The sequence below is a fragment of the Neltuma alba genome, unplaced genomic scaffold, assembly GCF_004799145.2.
Source record: "Neltuma alba isolate B1F8T4 unplaced genomic scaffold, ASM479914v2 tig00007480_pilon, whole genome shotgun sequence".
NCBI classification, from domain to species: Eukaryota; Viridiplantae; Streptophyta; class Magnoliopsida; order Fabales; family Fabaceae; genus Neltuma; species Neltuma alba.
In genome coordinates, this window is record NW_021634795.1 from 34,458 (window position 1) to 52,296 (window position 17,839).

General features: G+C 37.1%; 3 protein-coding genes across 3 annotated transcripts; 1 reads left to right on the forward strand and 2 right to left on the reverse strand.

Moving 5' to 3' along the window:
* Window positions 1–2,282: 2,282 nt before the first annotated feature.
* LOC114752663 (1-aminocyclopropane-1-carboxylate synthase 3-like) lies at window positions 2,283–4,871 on the forward strand. Its single transcript, XM_028941405.1, has 4 exons — window positions 2,283–2,429; window positions 2,774–2,905; window positions 3,662–3,822; window positions 3,911–4,871. The coding sequence occupies exons 1-4, from the start codon at window positions 2,283–2,285 to the stop codon at window positions 4,869–4,871; spliced, it is 1,401 nt and encodes a 466-aa protein (XP_028797238.1).
* Window positions 4,872–5,919: 1,048 nt separating this feature from the next.
* Window positions 5,920–7,257, reverse strand: LOC114752669 (uncharacterized). Its single transcript, XM_028941411.1, has 3 exons — window positions 7,178–7,257; window positions 6,424–6,846; window positions 5,920–6,312 (listed from the first exon to the last, which is right to left on the reverse strand). Exons 1-3 carry the CDS (start codon window positions 7,223–7,225, stop codon window positions 6,097–6,099), a joined length of 687 nt encoding a protein of 228 aa, XP_028797244.1. The 5' UTR covers window positions 7,226–7,257; the 3' UTR covers window positions 5,920–6,096.
* Window positions 7,258–12,217: 4,960 nt separating this feature from the next.
* LOC114752667 (transcription factor RAX3-like) lies at window positions 12,218–13,852 on the reverse strand. The gene is made up of 3 exons (XM_028941410.1): window positions 13,574–13,852; window positions 13,333–13,462; window positions 12,218–13,232 (listed from the first exon to the last, which is right to left on the reverse strand). Exons 1-3 carry the CDS (start codon window positions 13,707–13,709, stop codon window positions 12,494–12,496), a joined length of 1,005 nt encoding a protein of 334 aa, XP_028797243.1. The 5' UTR covers window positions 13,710–13,852; the 3' UTR covers window positions 12,218–12,493.
* Window positions 13,853–17,839: the final 3,987 nt, after the last annotated feature.

The window sequence follows — 17,839 nt, forward strand, 5'->3', positions numbered from 1 at the left end:
CATGACGATGCTTAGATGTTCACGTGTGTTTAAAATTTTGGTAAGATGTGCTAAGTACTGAAACACTTTAAAAATTACACTTCCTCTCATTAAGTATATATTATTAGTACTATTTGAAAATTATAACCTATTATCATTAATAGCGTAGTTAAAAATAAATTTTTTGACAATTAAAACTAAAACAGACAGCATGGAAAATTTTAATAATAACAGTAATGATAATATTATTACTATTAGAAATTAGTAGTGTATTATTTTTTCTTAATGTATTGGGAGATTTTTTTTTTGGCCAGCGTATCCGGAGAACTTGAATATTAAATTTCCATCTACGCCAATCCGGTTCTATGATTATGGGAGCTTAAAGTGGTTATTGATGTGTCTTTTTGTTATAATGAGGATTGATGTAGCTAGTACGGGCTAGTAGCACATTGAGGTGGGAGAAAAACTTGGTGCGACTCACATGCCGCTCCAGGTCCCAAAAAAAAAAAAATCTCATGCGGTGTAATGATTGTGAAGTTTGTGATTTTGGGAAGCATTACGAGTTGTTCTGGAAAGCATTTCTTTACGAATTGGAATAAATTCTTTCACATATTTATTTTATATATTATAAAAATATTTTTAAAACTATAATTTTGATTTTATTTGTCTTTCAGTGAGATTAATTATAAAAAAATGCTCGACAACTTTCAAAAAATACTTCTAAGAAGTATTTTTTTATAAAATAAGACAAATTTTTTTACATATTTATTTTATTAATCATAAAATCACTTTTAAAATTATGATTTGGTTTTTATTCAAACACCTCTTAATTATAATAGGCCATTTTTTTTTACTAATTGAATTTGAAAAACGTTAAGGGAAACGAGAGGACAGTTTTTGATGTGACAATGGTGCTTGTACCCGATTATGAAAGAGTGCACCTCTTATCATATTTATCCCCTTTTGGGTTACTGACTGCTATTGTATGTGATTGAGTGTATAAATTTTAATCGGGAATTGGATATTTTATTGTAAAAAAGTAATAATCTTAAAAATTCAAATTTTATTTTGCGATGTTATAAAAAATTAGCTCTGCATGTGTTTCTTGAGATGGTGTTACCCTCCCGCGTTTTGACTGAATAAGCGCACACGCCCCACTCATCTCACCTCATAACATCAAACCACATTTTATAAGCCCAAAAATTATTGTTTTTATCTCTGCATTTCCATCTTATCTAATTTGATGTCTCTTAACAATATAGTATATATATAATTAATTCACATATATATATATATATATATATCAGTATGCGGAAGCATGCATGAACATATATACCGATCATTAAATAAATAAGTAGTTGGGCTAATAAATAATAACATAAACCTCGGATCTGAAACAGTGAAACTACAGTAATCTCAAGGAGGACCGCACGATCACTGTTTTTTGTTATAGTAAATAAATAAACTTGAAATGCAACTTCTTCAAACCTTGAAGATCGAGTGGAGGCCAGAAGACATTGTCCATCCATGCCGACTTTCCCAAAAAGGTTCCCCTATCCTCATGTTCTGATATTATTTTTTTTTGTGAAATTTGAAAAACACGAGCGGAAAAAAACAAAAAGCAGCAAGAGGAAAAAATGTGTATGAACGAACTCACTCATACGCACACGTACGTACCCCTACTTTTTTTTTTTAATGGTATGGAATTTTGGAATAAAGAATTATAAAAAAAAAAAAGCTTTGCAAAATGCCATATATAAGTATTGATATATATATTAGCTTTGTAAGATAATCCTTTGTTTTTTTTTTGGAAATAGAAAAACAAAGGAAACGAAGAAATATAATGGTAGCCAGTGGTGTGTTGGTTGTATATATTCATGAATCGATAGACCAAAAAGTACGTGGGATGGAAGTTAATAGGAAATTACAAAAAGAGATATGGAGAAAGAGATGAAATGCATCATCATATGGTTAGAGAAAATAGAGAAAGATATTGAAAGGAAGAAGAGAAAGCACAAAGAAAGAAAGAAAGAAGCCAAACTTGAACAAAATGAAGGGAGCTAGCTTCTCTCATTGGTCAAAAAAAAGAATTCAGTTTGGATATATGTTCATATTCAAATTGTGGGGTCTCTGCCTCTCGCTTCCTATATCCTCCTTCACACTCACATGAATCCATCCCATCCCCGCCTATAAATATTCAGCCCTAGCAAGCCCTTCTTTTCACCACCTCACCCTTCTCTCTCTTACACCAGTCTGATATATAATTTCACCCATTAGTATTTGCCTGCGCAGATATAGAAGGCATGAAAATGGAGTCTAGGAAAGCTAGCCAAGAGTGTCACGGCCAAGACTCTCCTTACTTTGTGGGTTGGCAGGAGTACGAGAAGAATCCTTATCACCCCCTTGCAAATCCTTCCGGAATCATCCAGATGGGACTCGCAGAGAATCAGGTTTCCTCATTTTTTCATCAACACAAACACCTACGCCTATTCTGCTTTCCCATTACCGCACAAATGCAATGCCCATTTTTTCTCTGCATAGGAAAAAGGAACCCAAACTGCTGCCCATTTTTTGGGGGCGCATATGTAAAGGACGTGGCAGAATATTGTGGACATTCTTAGAAACCTGACAATACTTTGTTTGAAGTGATCCCGCAAGCACTATATCTGTTTGTGCGTGTGTCTGTGTGTGTCTGTGTGCTTTCTTTTACCTAACGAATAATGAATGAAATTGAAACCTGCGTACGTGTATTTGTCGCCCCACAATCTGACATGTTTGTGTAATGATGGATCAGCTGTCATTCGACATTGTTGAGGCATGGCTGGAGAGAAACCCAGACATATTGGGGCTCAAGAAAGATGGATTATCGGTGTTCAGAGAACTCGCTCTCTTCCAGGATTATCATGGCTTGCCCTCTTTCAAAGAAGTAAGCTATTTTCCTGCTTCTCGCCCACTGTTAATACTAGTACTGATCATACACACAAAATATAACTGGGAGTTGTCCATACAAATTATAATTTTGTCATGTTTTGGTTAGTCATCACGGTGTGTGCGTATACAGCTCAGAACTCGCCATGATATGAATTTGCTCACATATACTACAACCAAACACGTCTTTATCTGAAACACGTCAGTTGACAAGCGTCACACGTGACCCGCGACCGGACAGGTTAACGAAGTTACTGTTACGTACGGAGGCGACGCGGGGTAGTTCTTAATAAAGAAGTTTATGATGGTGATACAATATTTACTGTCGATAATTTTTTGTCAGAAGTTTAGAATTATTCTCAATTTTATCTGAAATATTTATTTTATATGTTAATTAATTTCTTCTCACTGCATGCATGTCAACCAACAGGTATAATAACTGACGCGGTTTTAATTTTTCTATCTCTGTTCTCTAACTTATTGTGGATCAAATAGGCTCCTCCCCTCTACGCATAAAACTAAAAGTAGAAATATCCTGATTCGTTTAGACTTCAAATAAACTTGACCTACTCGCATGCAGCAGGCACCATCAATCTGTTCTGATTTATTGGGTTCATATTAAAAAAATTAAAAAAATTGAAGCAAGACAAACATTCTTAAAAAAAATGGACAGAAGCCTTAAAGTCATGGAATAGAAAAGTGCTTTTTTGCCAGGGTTCTTTTCCCATTTCTAATCATCAGTATGTGGAAGCAGGCGCTGGTGAACTTCATGGCAAAAATAAGAGGGAACAGAGTAAACTTCTCCTCGGACAGACTCGTTCTCACCGCGGGGGCTACATCCGCCAATGAGATTCTCATGTTCTGCCTTGCTGATCCAGGCGAAGCTTTCCTTCTTCCCACTCCCTACTACCCTGCGTACGTTTCTCTTCGGACTAATGGGTTAATTATTTGATTATTACTTCAAAAAGGACCATTAATTCAGTAACTTATGTGTGTTTTTCAGATTTGATAGAGATCTTAAGTGGAGGACTGGGGTCGAAATAGTTCCCATACATTGCTCCAGCTCTAATGGCTTCAGAATAACTCCCTCTGCTCTTGAACAGGCCTATCAACAAGCCCGATCACTGAATCTAAACGTCAAAGGGGTCTTGGTGACTAACCCCTCCAACCCTCTGGGCATATCCCTGAGCAAAACTGAGCTGAACCTTCTCCTGGATTTCGCCATTGAGAAGAAGATTCATATCATAAGTGACGAAATTTATTCAGGCACAGTCTTCGACTCGCCCACATTCGTAAGCATCATGGAAGTAGCAAACGAAAAGACCATCCATGACGCTGGGCTGTGGAGCCGCATTCACGTTGTTTACAGCCTGTCGAAGGACCTTGGCTTGCCCGGATTTCGAGTAGGCATGATCTACTCAAATAGCCACGTGGTGGTGGATGCAGCCACAAAGATGTCAAGCTTCGGACTGGTGTCTTCTCAAACTCAGTATTTGCTGGCGAACTTACTCTCCGACGACAATTTCACGGAAGAATACATGAAGGAGACTCAGGGGAGACTGAAAAAGCGAAGGGAAATGCTGGTTTCGGGGTTGAGAAAAGCAGGGATTAGGTGTCTGAAGAGCAACGCTGGGCTGTTCTGCTGGGTGGACATGAGGCATATGTTAAGGTCAGACAGTTTTGAAGCAGAGAAGGAGCTCTGGAAGAGGATTCTCATGGTGGTTGGCCTGAACATATCTCCGGGATCATCATGCCACTGCTCTGAACCGGGTTGGTTCAGGGTCTGCTTCGCCGACATGTCGGAGAACACTTTGCAAGTTGCAATGCGACGATTGAAGGTGTTTGTTGACTCAACCGGGTCTGCTTCTGGTGGTAGAATCAGTAATTCTGAGATGTCATCACTTGGCAGGTGGGCTTCCCAGTTATCACCGTCCTGTGACTGGGAAGCTGACACTTATTTCTGAATTCTGACTTTGTTGTTGTGGAAACAAAAAAGCGTGAAGCTTGTTGCCCACTAACAAATTTGCGGCTTGCTTCATTGCTCCTGTGTAAGGGTTGTGATCCTTAGGTATGGATAGGATTTGTGATCGTTCCATATATCATAACGAGATTAAAATGAAGACCTTCGGTGGATTTAGGAATAACGAGATCCTTAAAGATAATTGACTAATTTTAATCTTTAAAATCATTTACCGTATATTTTACGTAAGTTCAATTATGAACAATTTATCGCCTGAAAACATATATGGACATGCCTAAAAGCATATTCAGGGGTAGACACAATTGAATTGGACTCCACAAATGACGCTCCCGGTACCTATGCAGCTCCAGCCGCTCCTCACGGTAGCTGTGCTTTGTTCTCCCTCAGATTCCACAAACTTTCCCCATCTTTATAAATCACAATCAGCTCTCGCAAAATAGCCTAAAAAATTAATAGGCCACTGGAGTCCTTCCATCCCGTCATTCCAAATCAAATCTAAGTGGCAAGTGAACGATTTGATCGCACAATGAATTAACATGTACTTTTCAATGTCTGTAAATGAGAATTTTTTTGACATCAAATTTCGAATTTATTTAACCTCTTTATTTCTTAAATTGGAGTGAATTCAACTGTGAGCATAGCCCAATAAAGTGCGGCACACTATAAGCCCCAACGCTGACATCAGTGAATAAAACAGAGGAAGATGTCATTTCGAACGTTCAAAGAGCTAAATCGCAGCATTAGGATCCCCGCCGCTATGAACTCTGCAGCTTCTCTTGTTAGATTATTAACAAATACAGTGGGCTAATTTCCAAAGTTCACATCGCCTGACCCCACCCTCCAACCCTGCAAAAACCTTTGCATCGTTATCTTTCATCAGTCCGCTCAACCTCTACGTTAAACGTAACATCAACGCTAGGGCAAGAGAAGAATAATGTTGATTTCCTTGAGCATATACCGTGTACAAACATTCCCCAGCCTGAACAAGCGGGGCAGGCAGTCGAAGTGGTTAATCCCCGGCCCCGGGGGGGGGGGGGGGTTGAAATTCTGAGTTAGTATAAGGCAGCGCAGCTAAAAGCCTAAAACAGGGTAAGATATAATGGAAAACATAGTTTGCATTTGCATCATGGTGGTGCTAGCACAGGATGTAATCTATACAAAGGTGAACCCAAAAATTGAACTTTTCTATCTATATCCTATCATGCGATTCATGAAGCCTCCAAACCGGAGGAGGAAAAACTACGCTCGTCTTGATTCTTTGACTCTTCTCTCGAACTTTTCCAATACCACAGTGCCTGCATCAGGCCACCATTTGCTACATGCAAAAGAAAAACCCGAGCTTGTATTCCGAACCATGCAGAGATGATCTTCACAAACACAAAAAAGCAATACATCCCCAAAACTTGTTGATTCAAGCCTTTATCCTGTCAAGGAACAAGCCATAGAAAACACAATAAAAAAAATCTATTGTAACAGGTAAAGAAACTGAACAATAATTATGAAACTTAACAATATGAAAAAGATTAAAGATATACCTCCGAGATATGAAACAATTCTTGCGATGTCTCCTTCAAAAAGTCAGCCGTCAGGCAGCCAACCAGGAGGCCTATGGGAATCACTAGCTCACGATTTATATATAATGTGTATGCAATATCTGACATAGAGCTAAAAACAAAAAATAAAACAAGGAACCACTTCAACGCCTCTCTTGCAAGAGAAATCAACCTATCTACAAGTTTATGCTCCGCTTTACCCCAAGGAAATTCCTGAACTGAGATTGGCAACATTTCTCTAAGCTTCTCCTTCATGTTTCCAATCTGCAACTTAACCTCATCAGGCTCATTATGGTCTGCCATTGAGATCTTCATTATACAAGTTCTGGCATGGAGCGTTTGCTGGGGAAGCTGTATTGCTGAGCACCTTGGGAGTTGACATGGTTGCCCAAGAAACAACTTAATCTATTCAAAGCACAAAACGATATTGCTAAGAAAGAATGAAATGTAGGATTATCTCAATTTGACATTACGCCAGCGTCATTTTGGTTGACGGTTCACATTGCCTCATATCTAAGTATGGAAATTACTGAACTTAAGTGAAATCCAGTAATTAAACGAAGTTTCAAGGGAAGAAACCAATGACATTGAAGTTCCGGAGACGTTAAATCTAAGTTCCCTATCTTTTCACCTTCAGGAGAAGATGCTTTGCGCACTTCATATTAGTGAAAGAAAAAGGGCATAAACGATGCAAACTTCTGGAGAAAGAATAAGAGATAGGAATTTGCAAGCATACCCGAAACTTTGGAGTTGAAGAAATCGGAAGCGCAGGCAGAAGCGCCATTGACACGAAGGCTTCAATACTAGACTCACGACTGGCAACATCCTCAACCTCTCACCGATCCGCGAACTGACCGTGCTTCCTTTCTCTAGGGTTTAGCAGACAGACAGTGGTGGGCCCGATAAATGGGCCTGTACTTTCTCTGGACAGCATTTTCAGCCCAATATAAAATAGGCCCCTTGGCTTTGGGTTTTTTTTTTAAAATCATGAATGGATCGAGGGAGACGCTGCCTTTTCCCCCCCATTTTGTCAAAGGAGAGACATCGCATTGGGGAAAGGAACATGGTGTTGTGCCCCAAAAAAAAAAAAAAAGAATAATGGTGACCAACAAAAGCTTAGCACAGTTGGTAGATGACTAAGGGGGTGTTTGGATAGAAACCAAACCATTATTTCAAAAGTGCTTTTACGGATTACGAAGTAAATATGTGGAGGAGATTACCTCGTTTTGCGGAAAAATGCTTCTGAAACCATGGTTTTGGGTTTCCCAAACACCCCCTAAGTCCCTTGAATATGATGTTTTCGGTTCAGACCAGACCATGTGCATAGAAAAAACTTTGTTCAGAGATGCAAAATTCACTTTGATGATCTCTATATCTCGAGAAGATTAATCTATAGTTATCTAGTTTCTGCCAAAAAAAAAAACGAGAAGAAGAATAACGGTGGGAATATTAGAATGGGTGCTGTGGGGTCATCAATTTTGAAGCAGATAAGAATTAAAACAAATTAGTGAGGCGATGTGTGAAGAATATTTGATGTTTGTGAGTGTCATAATCAGCTCATAAACAAATAACGCTATTGCAATTAACTAATTAATGCATAGGGATTTGGTTAGGATCTGCGGGTAGAGAGGGATTATTATTATAACTGCAAAAACAACACAAGTCGTCGTTTGGCTATTGTCAGGATTAAGGCGTGCCCTGGCTATGGGACCTTCAATCACGGACATGCTTTGGTTCTTATTATCAATATTATCCCCGTCGACATTCATTTGACAATTGACAGAATTATATAAATTGTTAAGTTTCAAGTATCTTGGTTCTACCTTGCAGGATTCTTCTCTTGCGTTTTTTTGTGTGTTAGGGATATTCCCTTGCACTTTACAGGGCGATATTAAGCTTCCATGTCCTCTCATCTGGCGTGCTAATTATTAAATTTTGTGACGCTGCTTTTTTAATTAATTAAAAGTACCGTTTCTAATGGCCCTAGCTTCTGGGGAACCTCATCAACACTTACCCATGTTCTTTAAAATGCCTCGCTTCATGAAACACACACCCAGTTTAGTGTTTCTTGAGATTAAGGCGAATATGTCTGGCGTTTGTTACAAACCCGAAAATAAAAGAGCAGCAGATTTGAATAAAAGATACTGAAATCCTTGGCGCAGTTATTATATATAATTAAAAGATTTTCAAAAGAATAAGCTAATGGGCCCTAAGTTTGAAACTGTCATCACACACACACACACACACACACACACACACAACTGCTACAATTTCAATCTGTGTCAAGTGTCAACCATTTCTAACGGATCATGACCATGGCTTATACCACGGAATCCACAGTCAACAAATATGCACATCTAAAATAGTGGTACAACTGTAATCAACTACTCTATACAATGCAAGACATTCACTTCTTCGACCGTTTGAGCAAATTAACGAAGTAAGAATTGGGAGGTCTATATGCGGCCGGATGTGATGAATGATGATGTAAAAATTAGAGCTAAAGCATCCCTATAATTAATTAATTAATTCTTCTTGTCTTCGATTTTCACACTATCTACAGACTAACTAGACGGCCAGATCAGGCTTTCCTAGTCATACATAGGACGGCTAGTGACAAGAAACGATATATACTTCGACAATTAACACTCCCGTTGATTTCAATCAAACGGCTTATACAAGCAATCCGCCAGCACACAACTTCAAGATATCTGTGACGATGAGGCAAGCATTTTTCAAACAGTTGGTTTTCAGTCAATATCACAGACGAAAAGAAGGCGTTTGTGGTGCACAAAGTATGGTTGTTTAATTACTATCCTTTGACCTTTAACCAATTACAACGCACTGAACTTACATGCATCCTTCCGTCCTTGAACAAAGCAAAAAAAAAAAAATCATCAGATGATGGATATTTCGATCGTTGAATCGTCTGCAGATGTGGATATACCAGTTCTGGGTCAAAATATTAGGCATGCATCTTAACAACAAAGTTGATTAAGTCTCGGATACATCCAATGCATGATAAGTCCAGCTGTTGAATTGTTTCAAGAAAAAGTGGACCAGAGTCCTCTTATCTTCTTAGTCAGCACAATCAATTTCGTAGACTTAAAGAATATGCATAAATAGGATTCGAATCCAATGCGAAATAGTGCAATATATTTAAAACAAGTATAGTTCCATGTTGGTCATGTTATTCGGCTGGTAAAATATTTACTGAACATGTGCAATAATTACTTTAGAACTTATTTTATGGAGAGCGTACAATGAAGGATTACTTCTTTAAACAAGCAGAGACTTAGAATATCCCTTAATTACAAATATCAACTAATAATAAATTCCTCGATTTGGCCACATTTGTGAATTGTGATCGCTGTTGTCAAATCATGAGTTGACTTTTTAAATTTGATGTTTTTACGTTTTTAACTAATAAAATCGTGTTGATTCGCTCTTAAACTCGTGATACTTATAAACTCGGTTAAACTTACGAGTTCATTTACCGAGTTTATTGTTTTTAAATTTTTAGCTTACAAAATCGTGTCAACTTGCTTTTAAACTCGTGCTAAGTTTTGTAATTTAATTATGTTTAGTGACTTTATATATGAATTTTATAAAAAAATTTTTGTTAAATATGATAAATTCTAAATATTGATAGGTATAATTTCAATTATTTAAATTTAAAATATATTTAAATAAAATTGTTCTTATTTTTTATATATTAATTATTTGATTATGTACTTTTAATACTAGCTTATTAATAAAAGTAAACTCTTACAATTCGTAAAAAAAAAAATTCTTACAAGTTCACGATCTAAATTTGCAATTTGAATTTATATCATTATCATGAGTTTGTTTAAACCTGCGAGCTTGACAACCTTAGTTGTGATCATATGCATTCCAATTTTGCGAACAACCTTTAGCTTGGCAATCTCTTTGAACATTCCCTACATAGCTAGCAATTATCGCACGTTATTCACTGCATAACCATAAGTGGAGAGAAGAAAACACACTCTCATATATATATATTTGTAATGTAATACTCAGGCTTTAGATCTCTCGTAGGTAATTGCGGTTTTCTGACCTCTAATCATAGTGAATGATGAGATTATGAAATGCATGAATCGATACTCTTTGACCTCGGGAGCATCAACGTTTTCACCGTTTGACAAAACCCTTTTAATAGGACTCAACTACATGATAATTAATATATAGGGCCTTTTCTCTGTACTGGAGAGAGAAGGGGAGGCATAGGGGCAAGTGGAATGGGAAAAATAAAGAAATAGCAGAAACAGTGAAACATAGGAGAGTCATAAATCTAATCCATGGTCCATCTGTGCATAAATAATGCAGCGCATTAATTAGCAGTCTAGCCATGAGTCTAGATTAAAAACGAAAAACAGAAACGGATCAAACGAGTCTAGACATTTAATGTAAAGATACACTCCCGCCCCACAAAATCACAATATACCATGCAAATATATTACTAACTTCAGTTTTTAATATAAGATTTATCTAATTAATTTGAAAAGATTAAAAAATTAAATATAAATTACTTAATTATAGCATGTTTTATGATCTAACTAAAATATTTATATGAATCACTAGATTATATATTGATTTATGCATGAGCAAGTTATTATGGAGAAAAACGATAAATATAAATAATTTAATAATTTTTTTAAATTAGTTAACTGAATTTTATATTAAAAACTGAAAGAAGCAAGGGTAATATGCGGAAAGTTTGAGAAATGACTTCTTCTATCAAAGGGTCTCTTCAACATAAAATAATTCTTATTATGGAAAGCCTCATCTCCTAGAACAGTACATTCGCTCTACATGATGAAATGTTGTATATTTTGTACCATATATAGTAAAGAAAAATCATGATTTAGAACGTAATTTCTCTACTCTCGCCTAACACTGCAAAACATTATGATGTTGATTCTTCAATTATCAATAGTCTGCAAACTAATTGTGCAAATACATGAAGCTGAACTTCAAGTCGAATGCGGGCCAAAGATCAAACCTTAAGTGCTATAGAGAGAGAGAGAGAGAGAGAGAGAGAGAGAGAGAGGAAACTCTTAGTGACAGATGGCCAAGTGTAAATTTATTTCAGTTTCCTCCTGACGACGAGTCACTGGTACATAAATAGAATAGAGATTGTGCCACACGCATAAATTCTACTTATCTAACTAGCTATGCACAGGAATGCATACTCAAAGGGTGGCGACAAGGGAGATAATAAGGCTTAAATTGAAATAAAATCTTCAAAATCTTCCCGTGCGCTATACAGAACTGCAAATTGTCATGGCTTCATTCTTATTTTCTCCAAGAGGAACATAGAAATTAAAGCTGACACACGAAGAGTCCCACGAATGCTTTTCCGACAGTACTCTTGCTTGCATTTAAGATATTACGCGTGAGAAAAATGAAGAAAACTTTTTTTAATCATTTTTCGAACAAAAACACATTGAATTTATACATTTTATAATTCATAAGTTTCAAGTTTTATTCGATTAAAGGTTGCAAATAGTTTTCATTGGACAAACATTATGACAAAAATTCGAGCAATCATCCCCACAAATCTACAGTAGTATCCGGTTTAGAATAGATGAGGCTACCCCTAGTACCCTCTCCTTTGAATTCCTATCCAGATCTTACCCACACAACACATGCCAGTAATTTCAATAATGGGCTTGTGATGAATGCTTCTCTTCAGTGACCCTTTCACTACAAGATGAACTGAATTAATTTCTGTTTGAAAACTCAGGCACTCATGCATTAATGCTGCTAATTAAAATTCTAGTCAGAACGCGAACAATGTTTCAATGCACTCAAAATTACAGACAAATACACGAGGTAGTCAGATAAACTTAAGTGTCAGTAAAGGAAACAATCATGGAACAGCTAGAGAGCAGACACATATGATGGCCAGCTATATGTACATATATATAGCCAGCTGAAGATATTCCTATATGAAGGAAACCAGCTGAAGCTTCCCTCTAGTTTGCTACGTACAAATGGCTAATCAAAGCAGTGAACAATGTACATGATACTAGTGGGCACCTGGATACCTCAACTCCTGAAAAGCAAATTGCTGATCAGTTGGTGGGATACATTCGTAATCGGAGGAAAGTAGAGGAGGACTAACTATGGTGTTGCTGTGACACGAGGCGGTAGGGTCTATCTTATCATCATGATTGATCAAGAATTCCAGCCCATCTAGGCTAGGGGGATAAGATACGGACATTATTTCCTCCTGTGCTTGGGTGAAAGTGCTGCTTCCTTGCACCAAGTTATTAAGTCCAGAGTGGTAATGGAGATGAGGGAATTGAAGTTGGTTATTGTTCATAGCGCCTGCGGAAGCAGAAGAAGAAACTTGATAAATTGGTGATTGTGCGGAGGGATGAGTGGCATCTGGTAAATGAAAATTGAACCCATCAGGCTGGTCAGAAAACACTCCTCCAAGCTTGATAAGCAGTTTTCTAATGGAATCTTGGTCGTTGAAACCTGGGACTTGGTCTGAGTAAGGCAAGGGTGGCAGCACTGGCATCATCTGGGGGTGAGGCCAATACGGTTGTTGTTGAGCCTGAACCTGAACACTACTGTTTTCTCCAAGGATCGATGAATTCCCAACAGTACTCTTATTCGCTCCCTGCTTATTCTTGCCCCTACAACGAGCCTGTTGTTCTTTGCGGTGCTTTCCCAGAAGCTTCTTCTTCAACCTTGTGTTCCAGTAGTTCTTTATATCGTTATCTGTTCGTCCCGGCAATTGAGCAGCAATCACCGACCACCTGCCGCCAGTTTACCCAACCAAACCGAACCAAAATCATTAGTGACTAGACAAGAGTAGGTAATACTATAGTTACAGTTGTGGGTTAGACATGGTCGAACCTGCTTCCAATGCTAACGTAGAGGCTGCATATGATGTTGTCCTCTTCTTCGGAGAAACCCCCGTGCTTGATATTGGGGCGAAGGTAGTTCAACCACCGTAGACGGCAACTCTTGCCGCATCTCTTTAGCCCTGATTCACAATAATCAAACAAATTCCAAGAATTTTCTTTCAAACATTTCTAGGATAGCTAAATAGAAAACCTAAAAAACTACTCGGTGTGTGTAATTAATTGATCAATACCGATCTTTTGTGGCAAAGCGATCCAGTTACCGCCGGTGCCGTGTTGTTCAATATAGGACTTGAGCTTCGCATCTTCTTCTGGGGACCAAGGGCCTCTCTTCACGTTCGCTTTGTCGCAGCAAGGAGCTCTCCCCATGTTGATGATGACTGAATGTACAGTGTTGCTCAGAGCTTGTTTGGACTTTGGAGCATACCTCTTCTCTCTTTTACAACCCCGAGTCAGAACAACAGGAGATTTAATAATAATAAAACTGGGAGCTGATAAACATGATTTTTATACAAACCCTATCTCGCTATTATTATATATCGGAGGTGTGCTACACACAGCGGCTGTATGGCATTGAAAATTCTTGAAATTTAGCACTGCCAGAACAGAAGAATAAGCTTTGTTCTCTTGTCTTTCTCATGCCCGGAATCATGAAGTTATATTAAATACCTAGTTGATAGATATAAAAATAATTATTTTCTTAGATAAATTAATATATATAATACATTTTTTTGATTACTTAATCATTTATATATTCTTCAGCACAGACGAGTCGAATATCTAACGCCATTAATTAACCGCATTTAATTAGGACCAGTGCATTGCTCAACTCTAGCATATATTTAATTTGTTTTTACAATTGAGTTTTAAAAGCGTTTCCTAACAACTCAAACAGTGAATATCAATTATTATCTTGGATTTATTCTATTACATGAAGGGACCCAAACTAATGCATACAATATGGACACAAATCTAAGCACCTGTGTCAATAAACTTTTCAAACTACATTAAGTGATCCCTAACTTCTCCTGTATTCCTTTTTACAGCGTATCTCAAGGATTTGTATTATTTCCATTCTCAATCATTTGAACTACAATCCCTAATTTACTGCACAATGATGAATGTAGATAGGCGATCAAGTGCATGTTGCTAACCCTAGTTGATCTACCCCTATCAGTACTCTCGCTTGGACTAACTCTGAAATAGTTGGCAAGGTGCTCATTGTTGGTGTCAATGCCTTAATTGGTAGGTCGTTTAAGTTTCTTCCTTTTTTTGAAATCATATCTTTTTGAAACTTCAAATCAATAATAGAGGTGAAATAGAAGAAACAAAAATCATGAGAAGAGTGATAATATGAAAATTAAATAAAGTGATCAACGCATTATTACGACAGTGGAAGGAGAATAAGACAAAGCATGTGGTCTCGGAAGTTGAGAGACAAAGAAAGATAATTTGATAATAAATTTTGTGGGGTCATTAATTTACCAATCAAACCATCCAAGTGGAAGAAAAACTCGCGATGTTGAAATTAAGAATCAACTGAGGTCAAATACATCTCATTGTACTCACTGGAAACATTTGGTCTCAATTGAAAAGGTTACAAAATTTCTAGAAGCAGGAAAAGGAGAAAGGCAGTGAGAAGTGGAAAATATGTGGGATATATTTTCCGTTTTGGTTGGTGAACAAACGACCAACAAGATAATTATTATTTCTGATTTTTAATATAAAAGCTAGTTAACTAATTTAAGTAAAATTAGTAAAATTAGTTATTTGTAATAAATAAGTTTTTTTTAAATATCCTTACTAATCATGTGCACTAACTAAAACTATCATTTGATGAAACCTTCAACATATGCAACTACTACAAGAAGTATTTTAAAAAAATGGATAAATATAAAAGATAAAGTAATTTGGAATCTTATATTTAGGATCAAATTAAATATCAAACTAATTCTAATATTAAGGATCTGATGTAGTATTAATAATTACTGGTGAGCCAGTGCTAATACTCTAGGTAAAAGCAGAACAATGAGTAATCAAATTTCACATCTGCTTCATAAAGGAGAGTTTCCAAGTCAAAGACAGGTTGAATCAAAAAGTCACTGGATGGTGTGCCAGAAAAGGGGAAATTTCGTTACCATACGTTAGAATTGGACACGATAGTGTTGCATCAGCGTCGTCATCTAGTTTGACCTTAAGAAGGCCTTTTGGCCCCTCCTTAGTGCTTCACAGACCTGATCTAGAGCACTAGCTAGCGTAGCCAATGTTATTTTTTATAATATGCTAAGTATATAACAACACAACGAACCCTACAGTACCCCAGCTTTTTCACTTTACTGACTTCTCGTGTACATATTGAATCTTCACTCAGATTACGTACTTAATTTGTAATTCAAACTCAAAAGTCTTCATGATGAGTTCAACATCATGGGTTAAAAAGTTTTCCATTCTCACTACGAACCCAAAAAATAATGAATTGAGGATGCTTTCGCTTAGTTCACCTGCTGTCAGACTGATCTCACCTTTTTTCCCCGTATACAACCTTGCCTTGTGAAATTTTAGAGAGCAATGCTAATTAATTCTTGTTTTGAGGATCATATGCTTGTGCCTGTCGTAGCCCAAGTCATAATAACAATAATTTTAGTTTGACAACTAACTAGTAGCAGATTTTCCGTTCTCTAAATAGTAATGTTAATTTACCGCTGTGTCATATGAAATCTGTCACAAAATTGACGATATGTTTAAAGTCAATGAGGCGACTGTTAACTATTACCATCAACCTATTATTCAAATCAGGCCTAGCTGGAATCCCACTACACGGAGAACAAGCCCTATTTACCTTGTTTCTTCTTTCTGGGTTGGCCAGTTTATGTTTAACTTGGTTCAGTGATCTGAGTGTTGTGCTTGTGCCTGCTTCTCGACCACTAATTAATAACCATATTCTCAGACAAGTAACAGAAATGCAATCTCAAAAGATTTGTATCGAAAAGGAGGGAAAAAACGATTGAGTGAAAAGACATCGAGAATTCCCAAAAAAGAGCTTAGCCGAGGATAGAGGCAAGCAAACTGTATAACCCAATTCCCCAAATTCGAGATAAAATAATAAAGGGAAGGACAGATGAAGGTCTTGCTAGTAGGGCAGCGCAGTATATTACACGCATATAATTTCCAAGCATGAGTTGACCTGCGTATTTGGAAAATCAATCATTGTTGATGATCTCATCTCTGAGTACAGCTGAATCCAACTTCATCTCTGGGTTTTATTATCTTTTACCCTGACCCAAAAAGTGTTCTTCGTCCATAACAACTGATAAAAAAAAGAACAGACATGAAAGAAAAGAGCTAGCCTGGAGTTATGTTTATGTTGGATGACAGTTTGTCATTGCGACTTTCTCTATGTGAGATATAAATTAAAAAACGCAGATCTGGAATGCTTTTTTATATGACTGGGTTATGCAAAATCCACAGCCAAAGGGGAAAACCACTGCTTTTCGGTAAAACTTGCTTGTCATCGTGAGAGTGACTGCATGGTAGGAATCCTTAGCGATAGAATAGGACACTGGAGATTATAAAATGTACAAAAAACTTGAGGGCATCAGTTAAATATTGATGGATGGATCCAATAGTCATGAAAGCTTGGGATTACACCAATTACTCGCCTTTCGTGGCCTTTGGAGTAGCTACGAGCCTATGACTATGGGGGCTAATAGTGGGTCCCATTTACTTTCCGTGGCTATCAGGGACCATCACAATTAAGTGTCAAAAAAGAAATATAATTATTAAAAAATCTCAACAACAACCTTAATAACTTGTAATGACAAATTTTAGAGTAGAAAATAATAATTTTGAAGATTTGTTTTGTAATTATTTTTCTTTTTTAGTACCCTATTATAATTCTCCCTAACTATTATGAAGTTTCTATCTAATTAGCTCGTTTATGCATATGATTGTGATCTACTGATCTTTTTTCCCTGTGAAAGTCTGAGTCATGATGGGATCTTGGTGCATAGAATCTGACCATAGACGGCTCATATTCAAATGGAACGTAACGAATGGCTCAGATGGGGAACACGACATGCATGAATTTGTGCTATATACGCACGGAATGAATATACCTGGTTCTTACGTTAACTTCTTATTTAATGCCCTGTATATTTTTATGATTAATTAGCAGACATACACTGTTTATTTCATATTAATTAAGAATTGATTGAAAAAAACCATTCATCAAATCAAAAGTGCACCTAGTTGTTTTTATTTATTTGATCTACTGGCTCACTATAGCTAGTATCGCTGACTAATCTAGCACATGGTCATATAGGTTCCGCAGCGTTCGTCTATTTGAGTTTAAGCTAGCGCACAGCAGTATTGGAATACCACCACGTAAATTACAATTTAGAAGGTGTTCCATGTTTTCCTTTTTTGGGGTAAAAGTGTTGCCTGTTAAGACATAGTACTAGGCCGTCGCTGCAAAGGGGCCCGGGTGTGTGTGGGTAAAG

Coding starts and splice junctions, on each gene's coding strand:
- LOC114752663 (XM_028941405.1), top strand. CDS start 2,283: ATGAAAATGGAGTCTAGGAAAGCTAGCCAAGAGTGTCACGGCCAAGAC. Junction 2,430..2,773: donor TGGGACTCGCAGAGAATCAG/GTTTCCTCATTT, acceptor ATGATGGATCAG/CTGTCATTCGACATTGTTGA. Junction 3,823..3,910: donor CCCACTCCCTACTACCCTGC/GTACGTTTCTCT, acceptor TGTGTTTTTCAG/ATTTGATAGAGATCTTAAGT.
- LOC114752669 (XM_028941411.1), bottom strand. CDS start 7,225: ATGGCGCTTCTGCCTGCGCTTCCGATTTCTTCAACTCCAAAGTTTCGG. Junction 6,847..7,177: donor CTTCAACTCCAAAGTTTCGG/GTATGCTTGCAA, acceptor TGCTTTGAATAG/ATTAAGTTGTTTCTTGGGCA. Junction 6,313..6,423: donor AATTGTTTCATATCTCGGAG/GTATATCTTTAA, acceptor GTTCCTTGACAG/GATAAAGGCTTGAATCAACA.
- LOC114752667 (XM_028941410.1), bottom strand. CDS start 13,709: ATGGGGAGAGCTCCTTGCTGCGACAAAGCGAACGTGAAGAGAGGCCCT. Junction 13,463..13,573: donor CGCTTTGCCACAAAAGATCG/GTATTGATCAAT, acceptor ATTGTGAATCAG/GGCTAAAGAGATGCGGCAAG. Junction 13,233..13,332: donor TACGTTAGCATTGGAAGCAG/GTTCGACCATGT, acceptor AACTGGCGGCAG/GTGGTCGGTGATTGCTGCTC.